At 42.9% G+C, this 14,961-nt stretch overlaps 1 protein-coding gene across 2 annotated transcripts; it reads left to right on the forward strand.

The window, feature by feature from the left end:
* Nucleotides 1–3,421: 3,421 nt before the first annotated feature.
* Nucleotides 3,422–13,565, forward strand: prep (prolyl endopeptidase). 2 transcript variants are annotated; one of them, XM_084560216.1, is made up of 15 exons: nt 3,422–3,585; nt 3,922–3,996; nt 4,439–4,572; nt 4,731–4,861; nt 5,051–5,260; nt 6,559–6,680; nt 6,760–6,865; nt 6,945–7,136; nt 7,246–7,443; nt 7,746–7,849; nt 9,841–10,072; nt 11,803–11,934; nt 12,027–12,183; nt 12,579–12,891; nt 13,064–13,565. In XM_084560216.1, the coding sequence occupies exons 1-14, from the start codon at nt 3,448–3,450 to the stop codon at nt 12,871–12,873; spliced, it is 2,226 nt and encodes a 741-aa protein (XP_084416342.1). In that variant the 5' UTR covers nt 3,422–3,447; the 3' UTR covers nt 12,874–12,891; nt 13,064–13,565. The 2 variants fall into 2 exon arrangements, with proteins under 2 accessions (XP_084416342.1, XP_084416341.1); XM_084560215.1 differs by having other exon boundaries at nt 12,579–13,565.
* Nucleotides 13,566–14,961: the final 1,396 nt, after the last annotated feature.

Genomic DNA, 14,961 nt, shown 5'->3' on the forward strand with positions numbered 1-14,961 from the left:
CATCTTGGGTGGTACAGTGGCGTGGAGTTTGCATGTTCTCCCTGTGTCTGCGTGGGTTCTCTCCAGGTACTCCAGCTTCCTCCCACCGTCCAAAGACATGATCATTAGGTGCTCGTTAGATACTAAATTGCCCATAGGTGTACATATGAGTGTGAATGGTTGTCTCTCTGTGTTAGCCCTGCGACAGACTGGCAACCTGTCCAGGGTGTACCCAGCCTCTCGCCCGATGTCCAGCAGACCCCGCGACCCTTCACAGGAATAAGCAGGTACAGAAGATGAATGAATGAATGAATGAATATTTTTTTCTGCTTTTTTTCTGCATAAATCTCTTAAACCACTTCAGCACTTTACAAAACTACCAAAAAGTCCATCATTTTGAGGATTTTAACCCTTTAAATGCCAGTTTGATTACTTCAAGTTACTAAAAAAAATGAGCTATTTTCCATAAAGCTAATGTTGGGAGTCTGCGGCATTTTTTTCAAATCGGTCTTGGATGTGACCAAGATTATCTAAAATATTGACTTGATTGCATTATTAGATTTTGTGTAGCACCAGATTTAAAATTCACTGTCCTCTTGTGACCTTAGCGGACAAAAATGTCCCATTGACTCCCACCATAACCACATTTTGAATCACTCGCACGCCATGACACAATAAAATCATTCATTCTGCAATATTAGGGTTTCATTTATGAGAAAAAATGGTCAAATTATCTTTCCACTTTGGCCTCCAAAGTCAGGTGTCCAGTCTATGGTTTGGAGTGATATCGATGCTTTCACATCGGTATTACTCTAATGTAATGATGATAATAATGTCGTAACCTCTATCCACATGACCATAGTGGGAAATCTCCCACTTTTTGAAGTCCATTCTGTTGCAAGATCCGTTGTACCGTCTCCACTCACAGTGAAAAAGTCGGGAGAGGAAGAAGAGGTAGCAGAATGGTCTGACTCCACCACAAAGTCCACATCCGACTCTCCTTCTGAGCATGTTTCACTTTCCTGCGTCTCGGCTAAAGGCCGCGTGTTTTCATTCTGACCCTTTTCCACAGAGAAGGACATTTTCATCTTGCTCCTTGGTTGTCAAGGGAATGAAATGACCAGACAACCAAGCACTAGTTTGTGACAGGACAACAGCCAGGTGGGTGCATAAACTCACTAACCATTGTTTCAGTTTTCTCCACTGTGCAGTAAGAGAGGGGGCTCATGTTTTTATTTTGTTGAAAGTGCATATATGGCTGTGAATATACACACACACACACACACAGATCTTAAAATAGCCTGCTAAACTCAATAACATAGGCACAAATACTAATGCAGTAACAGTTATTTTATGCATAGGTCATATAATGGAGTAATGTTTGATTTTAGTGTTGGACACTAAAAATGACAAATTTGTCCATTTTTATCATAAATGAAACCCTTACACTGCAGAATGAATGACTTCATTGTGTCATGGCCGTGATATTAAAAAATGTGTAGTGGGAGTCAATGGGACATTTTTGTCCGCTAAGGTCACAATAGGACAGTAAATTTTAAATCTGATGCTACACAAAAACTAATAATGCAATCAAGTCAATAATTTTAGATGATCTTAGTCACATCCAAGACTGATTTTTTTTTTTTTCTTGGAAAGTTTTATGGAAAACAACAAATCTTTTATGTTTTTCTTTTGTTCGTAAAAAACGGCAGTGACTTTAAGTAATCAAACAGACATTTAAAGGGTTAACAACCTCAAAATAATGTAGTTTAATTATTTTTAATGTAGTGCTTACGTGGTTTAAGAGATTTATCCAGAAAAAAGCAGAAACAAATATTAGTCAGTTAAGTTTTTATGGCAGTTTTTTTGACGTAGACAATACTTGCGTAGAGAGAGTGACTTTGTTAACAAAAATTGTGCAACATGTGCTAACACAGCCGAGATGACGACCAAGTGAAGAGGAAAAATTTGCCCAAACGGGCAAAAATGTCCCTAATGATGAGTGAGGGTTAATCTAAACTCAACTTAATGATTCAGTTGGATCCACTCATTGCCTCAGGCTACGTGCTACCTCAGTGAGTCTTATCCTGCACTATTACTCATTGTGTAAGAGAAGGTGCCAGAAGATAATAATAATGGTCAAATCAGCACTGATTGATTAAGCAAGAAGTGGAAGGAAGTGAACAGAGGACGATGAGCAGAAAGAAGGGAGGGTGAAGAGTTGACCTCCTACCTCTGTGCAGCTGTCACAGCTGTAGGAGTGATGAGTAAGATTCCCAATGAACTCAGATAACCTTTAACGAAGGCCATTTTATACAACCGCACAATTTACACTTTTGTTTTTTTTTTAATAGGCACGTAGTTAAATTGCACCAGATATATTTTTTTAATAAACTGCGATTTCAGTTCAAACATTTAATGCACTTTTGAACATCAACATCTAGTGTCACAGCGAAATCTGCAAGGTGGAATGCAGCTAAGCTTTCAGCTGTGTCTATTTATTAAATTTATTTTGGGAATGAATGAATAAAAAAAATGTAATTCTGAGATTTAATCAGCTTAAATCAAACAATCAATTTATCACTTATTTTGTATAAATTAAAAATTGTTGCAGCAGTTTCCCAGGAAAAAAAGTAACTTACAATCTGGTTTGAAATTGAAGTAATGTGCACAACGTATACTTCAGCAACAGCATGCACCGATCAGGCATAACATTATGACCACCTTCCTAATATTGTGTAGGTCTCCCTAGTTTGGGTCCTGTGGGTTGAGGGGAGGGGTCTCTGTGGATCATCCCACAGATACTTGATCAGTTTGGGATCTAGTGGATTTGGAGGCCAGGTCAACACCTTGAGTTGTTCCTAAAGAGTTTGTGTGTGTGTCTGTGTCAGGCTGCATCCTGCTGGGGATGGCTGCTGCTGCCATCAAGGAGTGTCATTACTATGGGGTGGGGGTGCCTGGTCTGGTCTAGGTGGGTGCTACATGTCTAATTAACATCCACATGAATGAATGCCAGGTCCAAAAGTTTCCCAGCAGAGCATTGAATTGTCACAAGATGGTGAATGTTATTTACTTCTCCTGTCAGGGGTTTTAATGTTGTGGCTGAGTTGTTGTGTACTTACTGCCCCAATTAGTGTCTTTACTGCGAATCACAATCAAACTACCCACGTTAAAACGTTAAACGTGTTAATTAAACTCATCTTAACCGCCTGCTTAAATGAATACTTAGAGTTTTATATCCCTCTGGTTTAAAGGCTTAACCAGCTTAGCCTTGTTTTTTTGTCGTTGTTCTGTCCATTGTCTTGACGCCCGTCTTACTCTTACCCTCCACCACCAACAGGGGGCGCTGTGGGATCCGTGTTGAGTGTTGGGCCCTCTTCAAAGCGCTCGTTGACTGTGTGTAAGCAAACCGGGGGCATCATCATCATCATCATCCTGTGTCTGATAACGCCTCAGCGCCTCGGGTTGATGTTTTGCAGGACCCGGAGACTCATTTCCAAATCACCGTTTCACCCTCTGAGTCAACTCTTCTGGTTGCGCAACTCCCGAAAACTCGCCTCCAAGATGTCTTTTCAGTATCCGCAGGCGTACCGCGACGAGGCAGTCGTAAGTGCACGCCCGTCGCTAGCTAGCTTTAGCATGCTAATAAGCCGGGTTGCCTAATCATCATGCGTTTTCATTCATTGACGCGGGCGCCTGCTTTGTTAGCATGCTAGTTAGCTTAGCCGGCTCTGGCAGCCTGTGTTGACAAATGCATGGGCAGTGTATTTCACGTTTAGCCGTTAGCTTCTTCTGTAACTAACCCATATAATTTCACATGCTAACGTGTTTCCTATGCTATTTGCTAGCCAAACTGAACTTGTAATAGCTTAGTTTATTGTTATTATATTTGCATTTGCCACACCTAGCTAGTTTAACAACTGTCATTACTGATTGTCACAGGTGGATGATTACCATGGCAGCAAAGTGCCAGATCCATACAGCTGGTTGGAGGACCCAGACAGTGAAAAGACACAGGTAAACTCTCATTACTTGCAGTTTATTAAAATATTTTTCTCACTCTAGCTAGTTTGTAATATTGCAAACTGTAAACAGTGCACCACCTGTAGTGTGCAATGATTTTCCAAGTGGCACAAGCACTGCTCATCTCTTCTACTTCATACAAGGATCGCGTAAAGTTCATCGAAACCCGGCGGCTCACGGTTTTATTGATATCACCAGGGGCCTGTCCCCGAGAAGCCGGCTTCACTGACTGATCTCGATATCGCCTCTGAGTAAAACCCGGAGCCTCCTCTTGTCCTGAACTTATAAGCACCTGTTCTGGTTTTACTGAGCCGAGCTGTACAGATCAATCTGTGTACTGTCTGGTTCTTGGAAACTGGCAGCAGAGATGGTAATCCGCTGATGTGTGAGAGAAAAAAAAAAACAGAACATATATCTCGTGCCATCTTTCGCCCAGGCTTTCGTCACCGCTCAGAACAAGCTGACGTTGCCGTTTCTGGAGTGCTGCGAGGTGCGGGACCTGTTCAAGGAGCGCATGACGGAGCTGTATGACTATCCCAAGTACAGCTGTCCCTTCAAGAGAGGGAGCAGGTGAGGCGGACTGTCGTTGGTGCCTCGGGATTCGTTCTGAAATAACATAACGGTAGCAAAGACAATCCCGGCTCTGACTGTGATTGACCCGGGATGATTTGAACGATACCTGCGGAGCTCCTAAACAACCCTTTGTAAATTTCTCCCCTTATTTATAGGTACTTTCACTTCTACAACACAGGCCTGCAGAACCAGAGTGTGATGTATGTGCAGGAGAGCCTGGATGCTGAGCCCACAGTCTTCTTGGATCCGAACACGTTTTCCGACGATGGCACGGTTGCCCTGCGAGGTATTAACAAGACAAGCTGTATTTTATCGTTGGATATAAATACACTGTGCATAATTATATCTCGGGAATATTTGCTTGATGTGGTAATGCAGATTAAATTGTCCATCTCCAGACATAAGCTGCTGTTTACATCGTCCGTGCTTGCAGCTAGGTGTTTATTAACATGTCTGTTCTTCTAACTCCTTCAAGGCTACGCGTTCTCTGAGGACGGGGAGTACTTGGCGTATGGGACGAGCGCCAGCGGGTCCGACTGGGTGGAGATCCGCTTCCTGCGCGTCGAAGGTGCCGTGACTCTGGAGGACCGCCTCGAGCGAGTCAAGTTCAGCTGCATGTCCTGGACTCATGACGGGAAGGGTCTTTTCTACAACTCCTACCCAGACCAGGAGGGCAAAAGTGACGGTAAGACAGGGAAATCTTGCTCTGGCTGCCATGAATATCTGTTATAATTAGGGATGCACCGAAATGAGAATTCTTGGCCGAAACCAAAAACCGAAAATGGAGAACAACACCTTTAGAACAGTGCTGTCCCTTTAAGAAAGACAGTAGTCTTAATTCAGTGGTTCCCAAACTTTCTCTGCTGGGCCCCCCTTTGGTACATAAGAAAATCTTCACGCCTCCCATTTTGGGAGTAAACTTTACTGTGTAATATGTTCAGTGTAACAGGTTTGCGTTTGCGTGGGAGCCCGTCAAAAACTTGTCCATCTCATCGCTAGCAGTGTCCTTTAGTCATTCCATGTAGAGGGTGACACGGGAATCAATCCCATCCCAAAATACCGAGAGAAAGACTCCCAAATCCCGTCCTGCTCCCTAAATTGTTGTCTAAAGTTGGGCGCACTCACCGCATTGCAGCGTCATTTTTTTTATTTAATCTCCGGCTCCGTCCCAGTCCCGCCCGCTCCCGTTGATTATTTGCTCTTTCCCGTACCTATCACGTTGTCAACAGTGAAATTGACTCCCGCAGGAATACCGTGACTCGCGGGAGTCCCGAAAAATTGTCACCCTCTAATTCCATCCGCGCCCTGCGAACCCCCTGCAATGGCTCTGCGACCTCCCTAGGGGGCGCGCCCCCAACTTTGGGAACCACTGTCTTAAATTCGGGCATGTCGCAATAAAAAGTGAAAAAACAAAACAAAAAGATGAACGTTTGTCTTGCTGTTTGTTTTGGAAGTGCAGCAGATAAATGATTAGACAGTTGTTTTTTTTTCCAATGCCACGCGATCTACCCGCACTGCCTTCGATGTAATGGGCACCGGCACCATCACTGGGAAACTTCCTCACTTGGATGTTTGGATTTCAGGTGATAAATTAAACCCGACTTTCCAGATGCACGGCTCTTGAAGTTTCAGCATCACACGTTTTGCAAATCGCTATCATTGGGTCTTTATATAATATGTATATAATACTTTATATATTGAAATACGTCCACACGGCAGACATGCCCGTGCTGGCTGCGGTTGTTGCTTGCATCATCACAACTTCCTGTTTCGGCCGCGTTGTTTCGGCGATAAAAGTCTTTTGGCCGAAAACCGAAAATGCACTTTTGGGCCATTTTCGGACGAAAATCTTCGGTGGCTGAATATTCTGTGCATCCCTAATTATAATTAATAACAAAAAACTGGTAAAGCTCACATATATAGAACAAAATGTATTGTTAAAGTCATTAAACTGATTAAACTAAAATATGCCGTCACTGTCAGGCACTGAGACCTCCACCAACCTGTATCAGAAGCTGTACTTTCATGTTTTGGGAACTCCGCAGTCTGAGGACGTCCTGTGCGCCGAGTTTCCTGATCACCCTAAATGGATGAGTGGGGCTGAGGTATTCTTATTGCTTCTTAAAATAAGTCACTCAAGCAGAGCTCAAGTGTTTTTATTAATTTCACGTGTATGTATCCCAGGTATCAGATGACGGGCGCTACGTGCTGCTGTCTATCAGAGAAGGTTGTGATCCTGTCAACAGACTGTGGTATTGTGACCTGGAGACCACTCCTCAGGGTATTACAGGTGTGTTATTATGTGTGTTTGTTGATCGTGTGTTGTAATTGTGCATGCTCAGCACTTATATTGCTCCTTACATGTTTAGGACTTTTGCCGTGGGTGAAGTTAATCGACAACTTTGACGCCGAGTACGAATACGTGACCAACGAGGGCACATTGTTCACTTTCAAAACCAACTTGGACGCCCCGCGTTACAGACTCATCAACATCGACTTCGCCTCTCCCGATCAGAGCAGCTGGAAGGAGCTCATCCCTCAACACGACAAAGACGTCATCGGTGAGAGGATGCGACGCCCGGCGCTGTTAAAGCATTAGGATTCTTATGCAGATCAAATTTCAACTTCCCCCCTCCTTGCTGTGTTTTCTTCGCCGTGTCTTCCCCGCAGTGTTCGCCACCTGCACGTACTCCAGCTACCTGTTTGTGTGTTTCCTCCACGACGTGAAGAATGTGTTGAAAATGTACCGTCTGAGCTCAGGGGAGGAGCTGAGGACCTTCCCTCTTGATGTTGGCTCCGTCGTGGGCTTCACAGGACGAAAGAGGGACTCTGAGATCTTCTACTACTTTACGTCTTTCCTGTCCCCAGGTACCAGATCACACAAATGTAGTAGATTAGCATAACTGTAAGTTTTAGGAGTTAAAGAGTTGAAGTGCTGCAAAATTGGATTAACTAAGGATAATATACGAGGCAAAGAAGGGAAAAATCACTGGGGAAATTACTAACAATTCTCCTAAAGCCTGTAGGATTAGTTATGCTTCAGAGGATTATTTTGCTGCAGTACAGTTGTTTTAAATTCAGATTGTTTCCTCAAACTGTAGAAATGTCATTTTCTCACAGCTTGCTCAAGTGATTTAGAAAAGGTTGATATTTTTCCTTCTTCCATCCAGCCATCATTTACCACTGTGACCTGACCAAGGAGCCTCTACAGCCCCACATCTTCAGAGAGGTCACCGTCAAAGGTTTCAACCCCTCCGACTACCAGACGACCCAGGTGACTAGAATCAAGTGTGGCGTTGACTTCCAGCTTAAAATTTCATATTTTCTTTCCTAGATTCCCCTTCTACAGTCATAAACACTTTATATATTAAGTTTACATTTAATTCTGCATAAATGACCTGTCTGTGCCAGTGTGAGACTTTTAGCATTTTGAGAGCTATCCAAAATCATCCACACTTAGGCCTGTCGCGATAATCGATAAATCGATTAATCGTACGATAAATGAAAACGAACACGATAATTTTGCCAGCCTCGATATATTGCCATGTGCGTGCGTGTTTGTTTTTCCTCGTCTCTCTCTACCAAACAGGCTGCATGACAACTAGACGCGTTGGTTCCACAGGATAATGAATGGAGTGAACCCTCCTGTCAGTCATCCAGTCTTTGTCTCAGTGTTTAGTAAGGTAGAAATTAGCAGGAATAAAACGGATGATTTCAAAGAAGAATGCCACAGCCCCAGTGTGGGAACATTTCGGATTTAAACCGAATGTCCCACGGACGAGCCAGTATGTCGCATTTGTTTGAAAGTAGTGGCAACGAAAAAAAGCTAATACAACCAACATGTACGCGCACCTGAAACACAACCATCCAGTCCAGTTTTTTTAAACGGGGAAAAAAAAACTACTCCTCGAGATGCAGAGAAGCCTTCGCCCCGACAGTCAACACTCACTGAGGCGTTTGGTCGACAACGTGAATACAAACGAAACAGCGCAAAATGGTGTGCGCTCACAGAGAGTGTAGTTCACTACGTTACGTTTGTTTTTATTTATTTAGGATATTTAAAAGTTCTTGACATTCCACTTACAATGTTAAGTACTCCTGAGAAATAAAAGTTTGTTGCCATATTACCATTACATTAGTGAATAAATGGTCTCAAAAAGCAATTAATTGTGGGACAATATATCGTCCAGCAAATTTTGTTATCGTGACAGGCCTAGCCACACAATTAACTTTCAAGTCATCGTGGTAAAAGTTCACATCATCATTTAGTAGGGCTGCTCGATAATGACAAAAACCATAATCACGATTATTTTGATTGATATTGATATTTGAGAACAAGCATTTATTGAACTTTTAACTCTGGTTTTGCTTTTAACACGATAAGTCTGAACTGAAAAACAAGAAGAATACAATTAAATAAGAGAAAAATAGATTAATAAAATGAATTAAATAATATGTAAAGAATAAACACTATCCCAGACTTGAAGTACCGTACACTGAAACAGAATTACTCCTCTTTACCATAAAAAACCCAACTCCAGCTATGGTGCACTTGCTTGGTCATGTATTACTCTGTGTGTGGACTTTAAATGGTTAAATAAATTGCTCGCGTTCCCTTGAGGTGCAGACACGGTCGCATGACATATCTTACACAATATCTTCGTTTGCTCCGAGTCAGATTCCTCGAAACCAAAGTGTTTCCACTCCACAGAATTCGCTTTACCTTTCTTCCCGATCAAAGGCTGCCTTTCTGCCGTCGTCTTCTTCTACGTGTTTTTTATTTTTTTTCCAAACACCCACTGGCAATACGCACCGGTGTGGTTGAAAGTGAAATCTTTCAGGCGGGGGTGGAGCGGAGCGGAGCGCGCAGGTGGAGATGGAAGGGTTCGCTGAATTTACCACACAGGACACGGCGTGCGGCAGAATGATCGCTTTATTACGATTATCTTGTTTTCACGATCGGAGGGAAGACGAAATCAAAAGCAGTTATCATGCTATACAGTCGTACCACAGAGTTGCATGGGTTATAATAGAGAAGAAATTAGAGGACGGGAGCAATGTGCCAGAGAGAAGAGAAGTAAATTACAGGCGAGAAAATAACCTTGCAAATGTGAAAATATGTTCGGAGAGCTTCTTTGTCCACGTTTCACTCGGACACAAAGACACATAAAGAGACACTAAGCTGTACCGTCCTTGATAGTTCCTTCACTTCTTTTCAGCCCCCTTTATTTTTTGCTGATACCCCGTCTTTCTGTTTCTGGTCAGGTCTTCTATCCCTCCAAGGACGGCACTCAAATACCCATGTTCATCGTTCACAAGAAGGGCATCAAGCTGGACGGCTCCCACCCGGGGTTCCTGTACGGCTACGGGGGCTTCAACATCTCCATCACGCCCAGCTACAGCGTCTCCCGGCTCATCTTCGTCAGGCATCTGGGAGGAGTCCTGGCTGTTGCCAACATCAGAGGAGGAGGAGAGTACGGGGAGACCTGGCACAAAGGTGACGCTTAGTTATAACCTTAAACATGAGAACAAACCAGATAAAGGGCACGACTGATTTATCCTGATGCTGATGCTTTGTCCGTGGAGCGGGACAGAGCTTCTCTGCCCGACTACGGTGTCGTGTAGAGTAGGGCTGAACGATATATCGTTATCGTATCTGTATCTAGATATGAACATTCAAGATATTGCCCAATATTAGCTTCAACTAATGCCCAACTTTAGACAACAACATATGGAGCTGGACGGGATTTGGGAGTCTTTCTCTCGTGATTTTGCGGGACAGGATTTTTGTTGGGGGGCAGTCACGTGATCGGGATATGACGGGAGTATTTTTGTGGGCTCGGGATGGGAGCGACGATTGATTCCCGTGTCACTAGTGCAAAATCTGATTTGGTGCCAAAACATAAATCATCTTCCATTATTTGGGGGTATTTTGGATTTAAAAACGATGACGTAAACCAGAGCGAGGTGTTGTGCTGGTCGCTTGGCGAAAATTGCGACGAAGCAAGATAGCACGAGATGTTTCACCACATGAAACAACACCATCGCGTGCTGCACGAAGAGTGTATTGCGAGAAACACCGGGGACTTCTCAGTCATCCCAAAAGAAGCCCAATCAAAGTTTGATTGCTGATGCGTTCAGTAGCGTTACCGTATGAGTCGACGTCCACCAGACATAAACACATCACAGACACTATAACATACCACATTGCAAAAGACATGGTACCCGTGTACACAGTCTCGAAAGAGGGCTTTTAAAAAAATGTTATCGATATCGAGATATGAAATTTTGTCCATATTGTTCAGCCCTAGTGTAGAGGCTGGTGGACATCACTGTTAATGCCTTTTTAGCAGTTTCAGCTTGATGAATCCACGTCAGATCTTGTTGGTCTTCTGTTTTTACATCTGCATGTCAACATTCAAGCGCACAACTATTTTTTAACAACATGATCATCTCGAGTGAATGGAACTGCAGGTTTATTGCACTCCCAGCTCTGTATGCTTTGTAGCGTTTCCCGGTGCTGCCCCCTGCTGGTATGGAGAGTTATATCAGCTAGCCATCAGCTGGAGTCTCTGCGGTGTGTTCAAGTGCAACTTTAGGATCCCGACACAGACAGACATTAAATACGAATGGTTTCCATTTGACATAGACTGTCAGCTTTTCTCTCAGAAATCCGTGCAGCTGAATAAGTAAAAGACTTAGTTCAAATGAGTAAAAGAGAATAAATATATATGTGTTAAAGTAAAGTGCACAGAGCAGTCTGTTGGTTCTGCTTTCAATGCTCTGGCACCGTTTGCCTGATGGCAGCAGTTTCGAAGAGTTAATTGAGAGGAAGGGTCTCTTTTTCTTCTTCTCGGACAAGCCTCTGCACTGCTGCACTACCCTCTGCATGGCCTTCTTATCTGCCACCGTGCAGCTGGAGCACCACGAGGATATATAGTATGTCAGTACACTCTCCACCACGCCTCTGCAGAAGGTTGTGAGGATGCTGGTGGGAAGTGATTCCTGCTTCAGTTTCCTCAGGAAGTGCGGGGTCCGATGCTTGTATCCTGTCGTTATTTTAGTGATTTTGGACTGAAAGATGAACTCTTATTCATATATTTGTGGTTGTTCAATGAGGCAAGAGGCTTAGACATTATTCTAAGCAGGATGTTTTATTTATATTCACACCTGCCTGAAGCGGATCTTTAAATCCTTCATTTATCTACTCTGTGTCCTCTTCTTCAGCCGGCATGTTGGCGAACAAGCAGAACTGCTTCACAGACTTCCAGTGTGCAGCTGAATATCTCATCAAGGAGGGATACACTTCTTCCTCCAAACTCACCATAAACGGAGGCTCCAACGGCGGCCTGCTCGTAGGTACGTACGCCTCTCCCTCTCCCGAAGAATAACGCGCGCCCGGTTGGCGAGCGGTCTAGTTGACGTTTCTGGCTCCCGTGTCGTCCCCTCAGCTGCCTGCGTGAACCAGCGGCCGGAGCTGTTCGGCTGCGCTGTCGCTCAGGTGGGCGTCATGGACATGCTGAAGTTCCACAAGTTCACCATCGGCCACGCCTGGACGACGGACTTTGGCTGCTCGGAGAACAAGGAGCAGTTCGAGTGGCTCATCAAGTAGGTGTTCTCTGTGACCGGAGTTCAGATACGTAATGTAAAGGAAACGCTGTCTGTAGCAGCGGAGAGGGGTGATTAGGCTTTTTCATTTTCATCCCAGCACATCGCATTAATTTCACGTCTAATTCCAGGAGTTACCAGCTTGATTTCATTATCCTCTGTAGATGAGAGCCGTGACTAAACCGTGACTCAATAACCGAGCCAGGAATAGACCAGGAGAAGAAGTTTAAGTCTCAGTTTAAATGACATCAGCTTTTCTTTTTATTCTACTAATCAATTAACAGTTTAGTTAATTGATTAGTTGGTCAAAATAAACTTCTCCTGTAAGTCTGGCTTCAGTCCTGACAAACGCAGCGATGGTTTCTGACTCCCCCCCCCTCGCTTCTATCCTCCAGATACTCCCCGCTTCACAACATCCGCATCCCAGAAGGCAACGGCGTCCAGTACCCCGCGGTGCTCTTGCTGACGGGGGACCACGACGACCGGGTGGTGCCCCTCCACTCCCTCAAGTACATCGCCACGCTGCAGCACGTCGTGGGCCGCAGCCCCAAGCAGGCCAACCCGCTGTTCATCCTCGTGGACACGAAGTCGGGCCACGGCGCCGGCAAGCCCACCAGCAAGGTCATCCAGGAGGTGGCCGACACCTACGCCTTCATCGCTCGCTGTCTCAAGATCTCCTGGGTCAAATAAGCCTCCAGTTAATGCGTGGTTTGTTCCGTTAATTTCCGTTATTCAAATCATTATAATATCGTTTGCATCAGCTGTTTCTGACATGTTCTTTGTAACATCAAGTATTAGCACAGGATGTTTTATCCCGCGTTTACCCACCTACCATTACTGTATTTTATTTTAATTTTTTTTGTTGTTGTCCCTTCTTTAGTCTCATCTGAACACTACTATAAACCAACCTGGCACAGCTAATATATTGTTTGTAGTCCTATCTAAAGAGAGCGATCAGCCAATCAGCCGCTACAGTCATGAGGTCTATTTGAAGAACGGGTTCCCGCGTCCTCTGGGGTTCTCCAACACGATGCATATTATTTATTTCTCGTTTGTGCACGGAGCGGACGCCGTTGGATGTTGGGCGACGTATCGGCATGTATAATTCTGGAGGGGACACTGTTGCGTAAGCTGCAAGTGGACAGTATTGATGTGAGCGTGGAAACTTGCAAAAAAATTAAAAGATTGTGTGGGTGTGTGTGTGTGTGTGGGTGTGTGTGTGTGTGTGTGTGTGTGATAATGTGTGTGTGCGTGTGTCGGTCCCTGTTTTTCTTTCAGACTGATGATTTCTACCTCTTGACTTGTGCTGATTGTTTGCCTTTTTAAAGGGAGCAAAAAAAAAAAAACAATGCCACAACAATAAACAACTTTTTAAACAGTGATTTGTCCTTTTTTTTTTTCTTATAGCTGCATCGCAAAGAGCCAACGACGTGTAGAAAGTGTGTGAGGTTAGCTAATTTTTCGGTGTCTTAACTGCAGCCACATACAAAATAAAGATAAGAAATAAATTAATGCATCTATCTAAATTCAAGGTAATACATTTAATCAGTTTTATTTTAACTTTGAAACAAGTAAATGGGAATTGAGAGAGCGAGAGCTGCTGTTGTTGTTACTGTGCTCCACCACCAGGGGGCAGTCGCTCTGAAAGTGCCCAACACGTGCAGCAGGAGCAGAAAACGAGGGTGGTCTGACACAGACTGGGTCCCATGTGGATTACTCAACATACATGTTTCATGTTCCAGGAATGAAGTCCTGCTTTCATGTCTATTAAGGAAAATATGCTGAACAGCGACATGACCATATAAAGTCTCCTCTTTGTCATTTTTGTGTCCTCCATTTGAGTTTTTTTCCCCCTTTTGATTAAGAGTAATTAAAAAAACCTAAAGCTTTAATCAGACAATTAAATGAATTTTTTATTTATTTATTTATCATTTTAAAATCCACAGCCAACTCCAATTGATTTTAAGCCATAATCAGAACAATTAAATACATTAAGTTGTTGTAAATCTGTACAGTTTGAACATTTCAAAAACAAAACTATTTCTATTACTGTCATTTCTGTTCTTTAATTTTTAATAGTCACTTTCCACTAATCAAAAATTTCAGTCACTTCAAGTCTGGTTGAGAAAAGGCAGAAGGAGAAGAGAATCAAACAGCTTGACTGATTGATTGATAGTGAAGTTTATTTGTCAGGGTGTTGAAAATAGTTACAGAATAATCCATATCCTTGGTATTAACACACAAAATGGTGTTGAAATTAAAATATAACTGATATACACATGTCTAAAATACTTGCCTGTGAGGCTTAATGAAGTAAAGCAAAAATAAATACATAAAACAAACTAAGGAATAACTTTGATACCAAGACATCCCTCTTGATTCAGCTCTAAAAAAAGAAAGATGCAAAAATTGTATTTTGTTTTAGGGAAGTTAATAACATTTTTTTTAAAAACCACACAAATGTGTTTATTTCAAATGCCTGATAAGTGATTATTTGTGTTAAAGTAATGGATAAAAGTATTCAAAATATTAATCTCAGATAAAATAAATTCAATCTGTTTGAAAAAATGTTCTGGCAAACACAACCAGTATGAGAGAACAACCTGTTTTAAAATGTATGTTGTGTATTTAGGAAACTAAAACAAAATAATAATAATAAAAAAAGTATTAAAGCTATAATAGATGTATATATATTTATATCACCAGATTTACAGATTTAAATGTTCATTGACTTTAACTCTTTAAAACTAAATGATCTGTTTTAACTTGTCTGCTCTC

This window comes from Chelon labrosus (genome assembly GCF_963514085.1).
Source record: "Chelon labrosus genome assembly, chromosome: 14".
In the NCBI taxonomy this organism is placed as follows: Eukaryota; Metazoa; Chordata; class Actinopteri; order Mugiliformes; family Mugilidae; genus Chelon; species Chelon labrosus.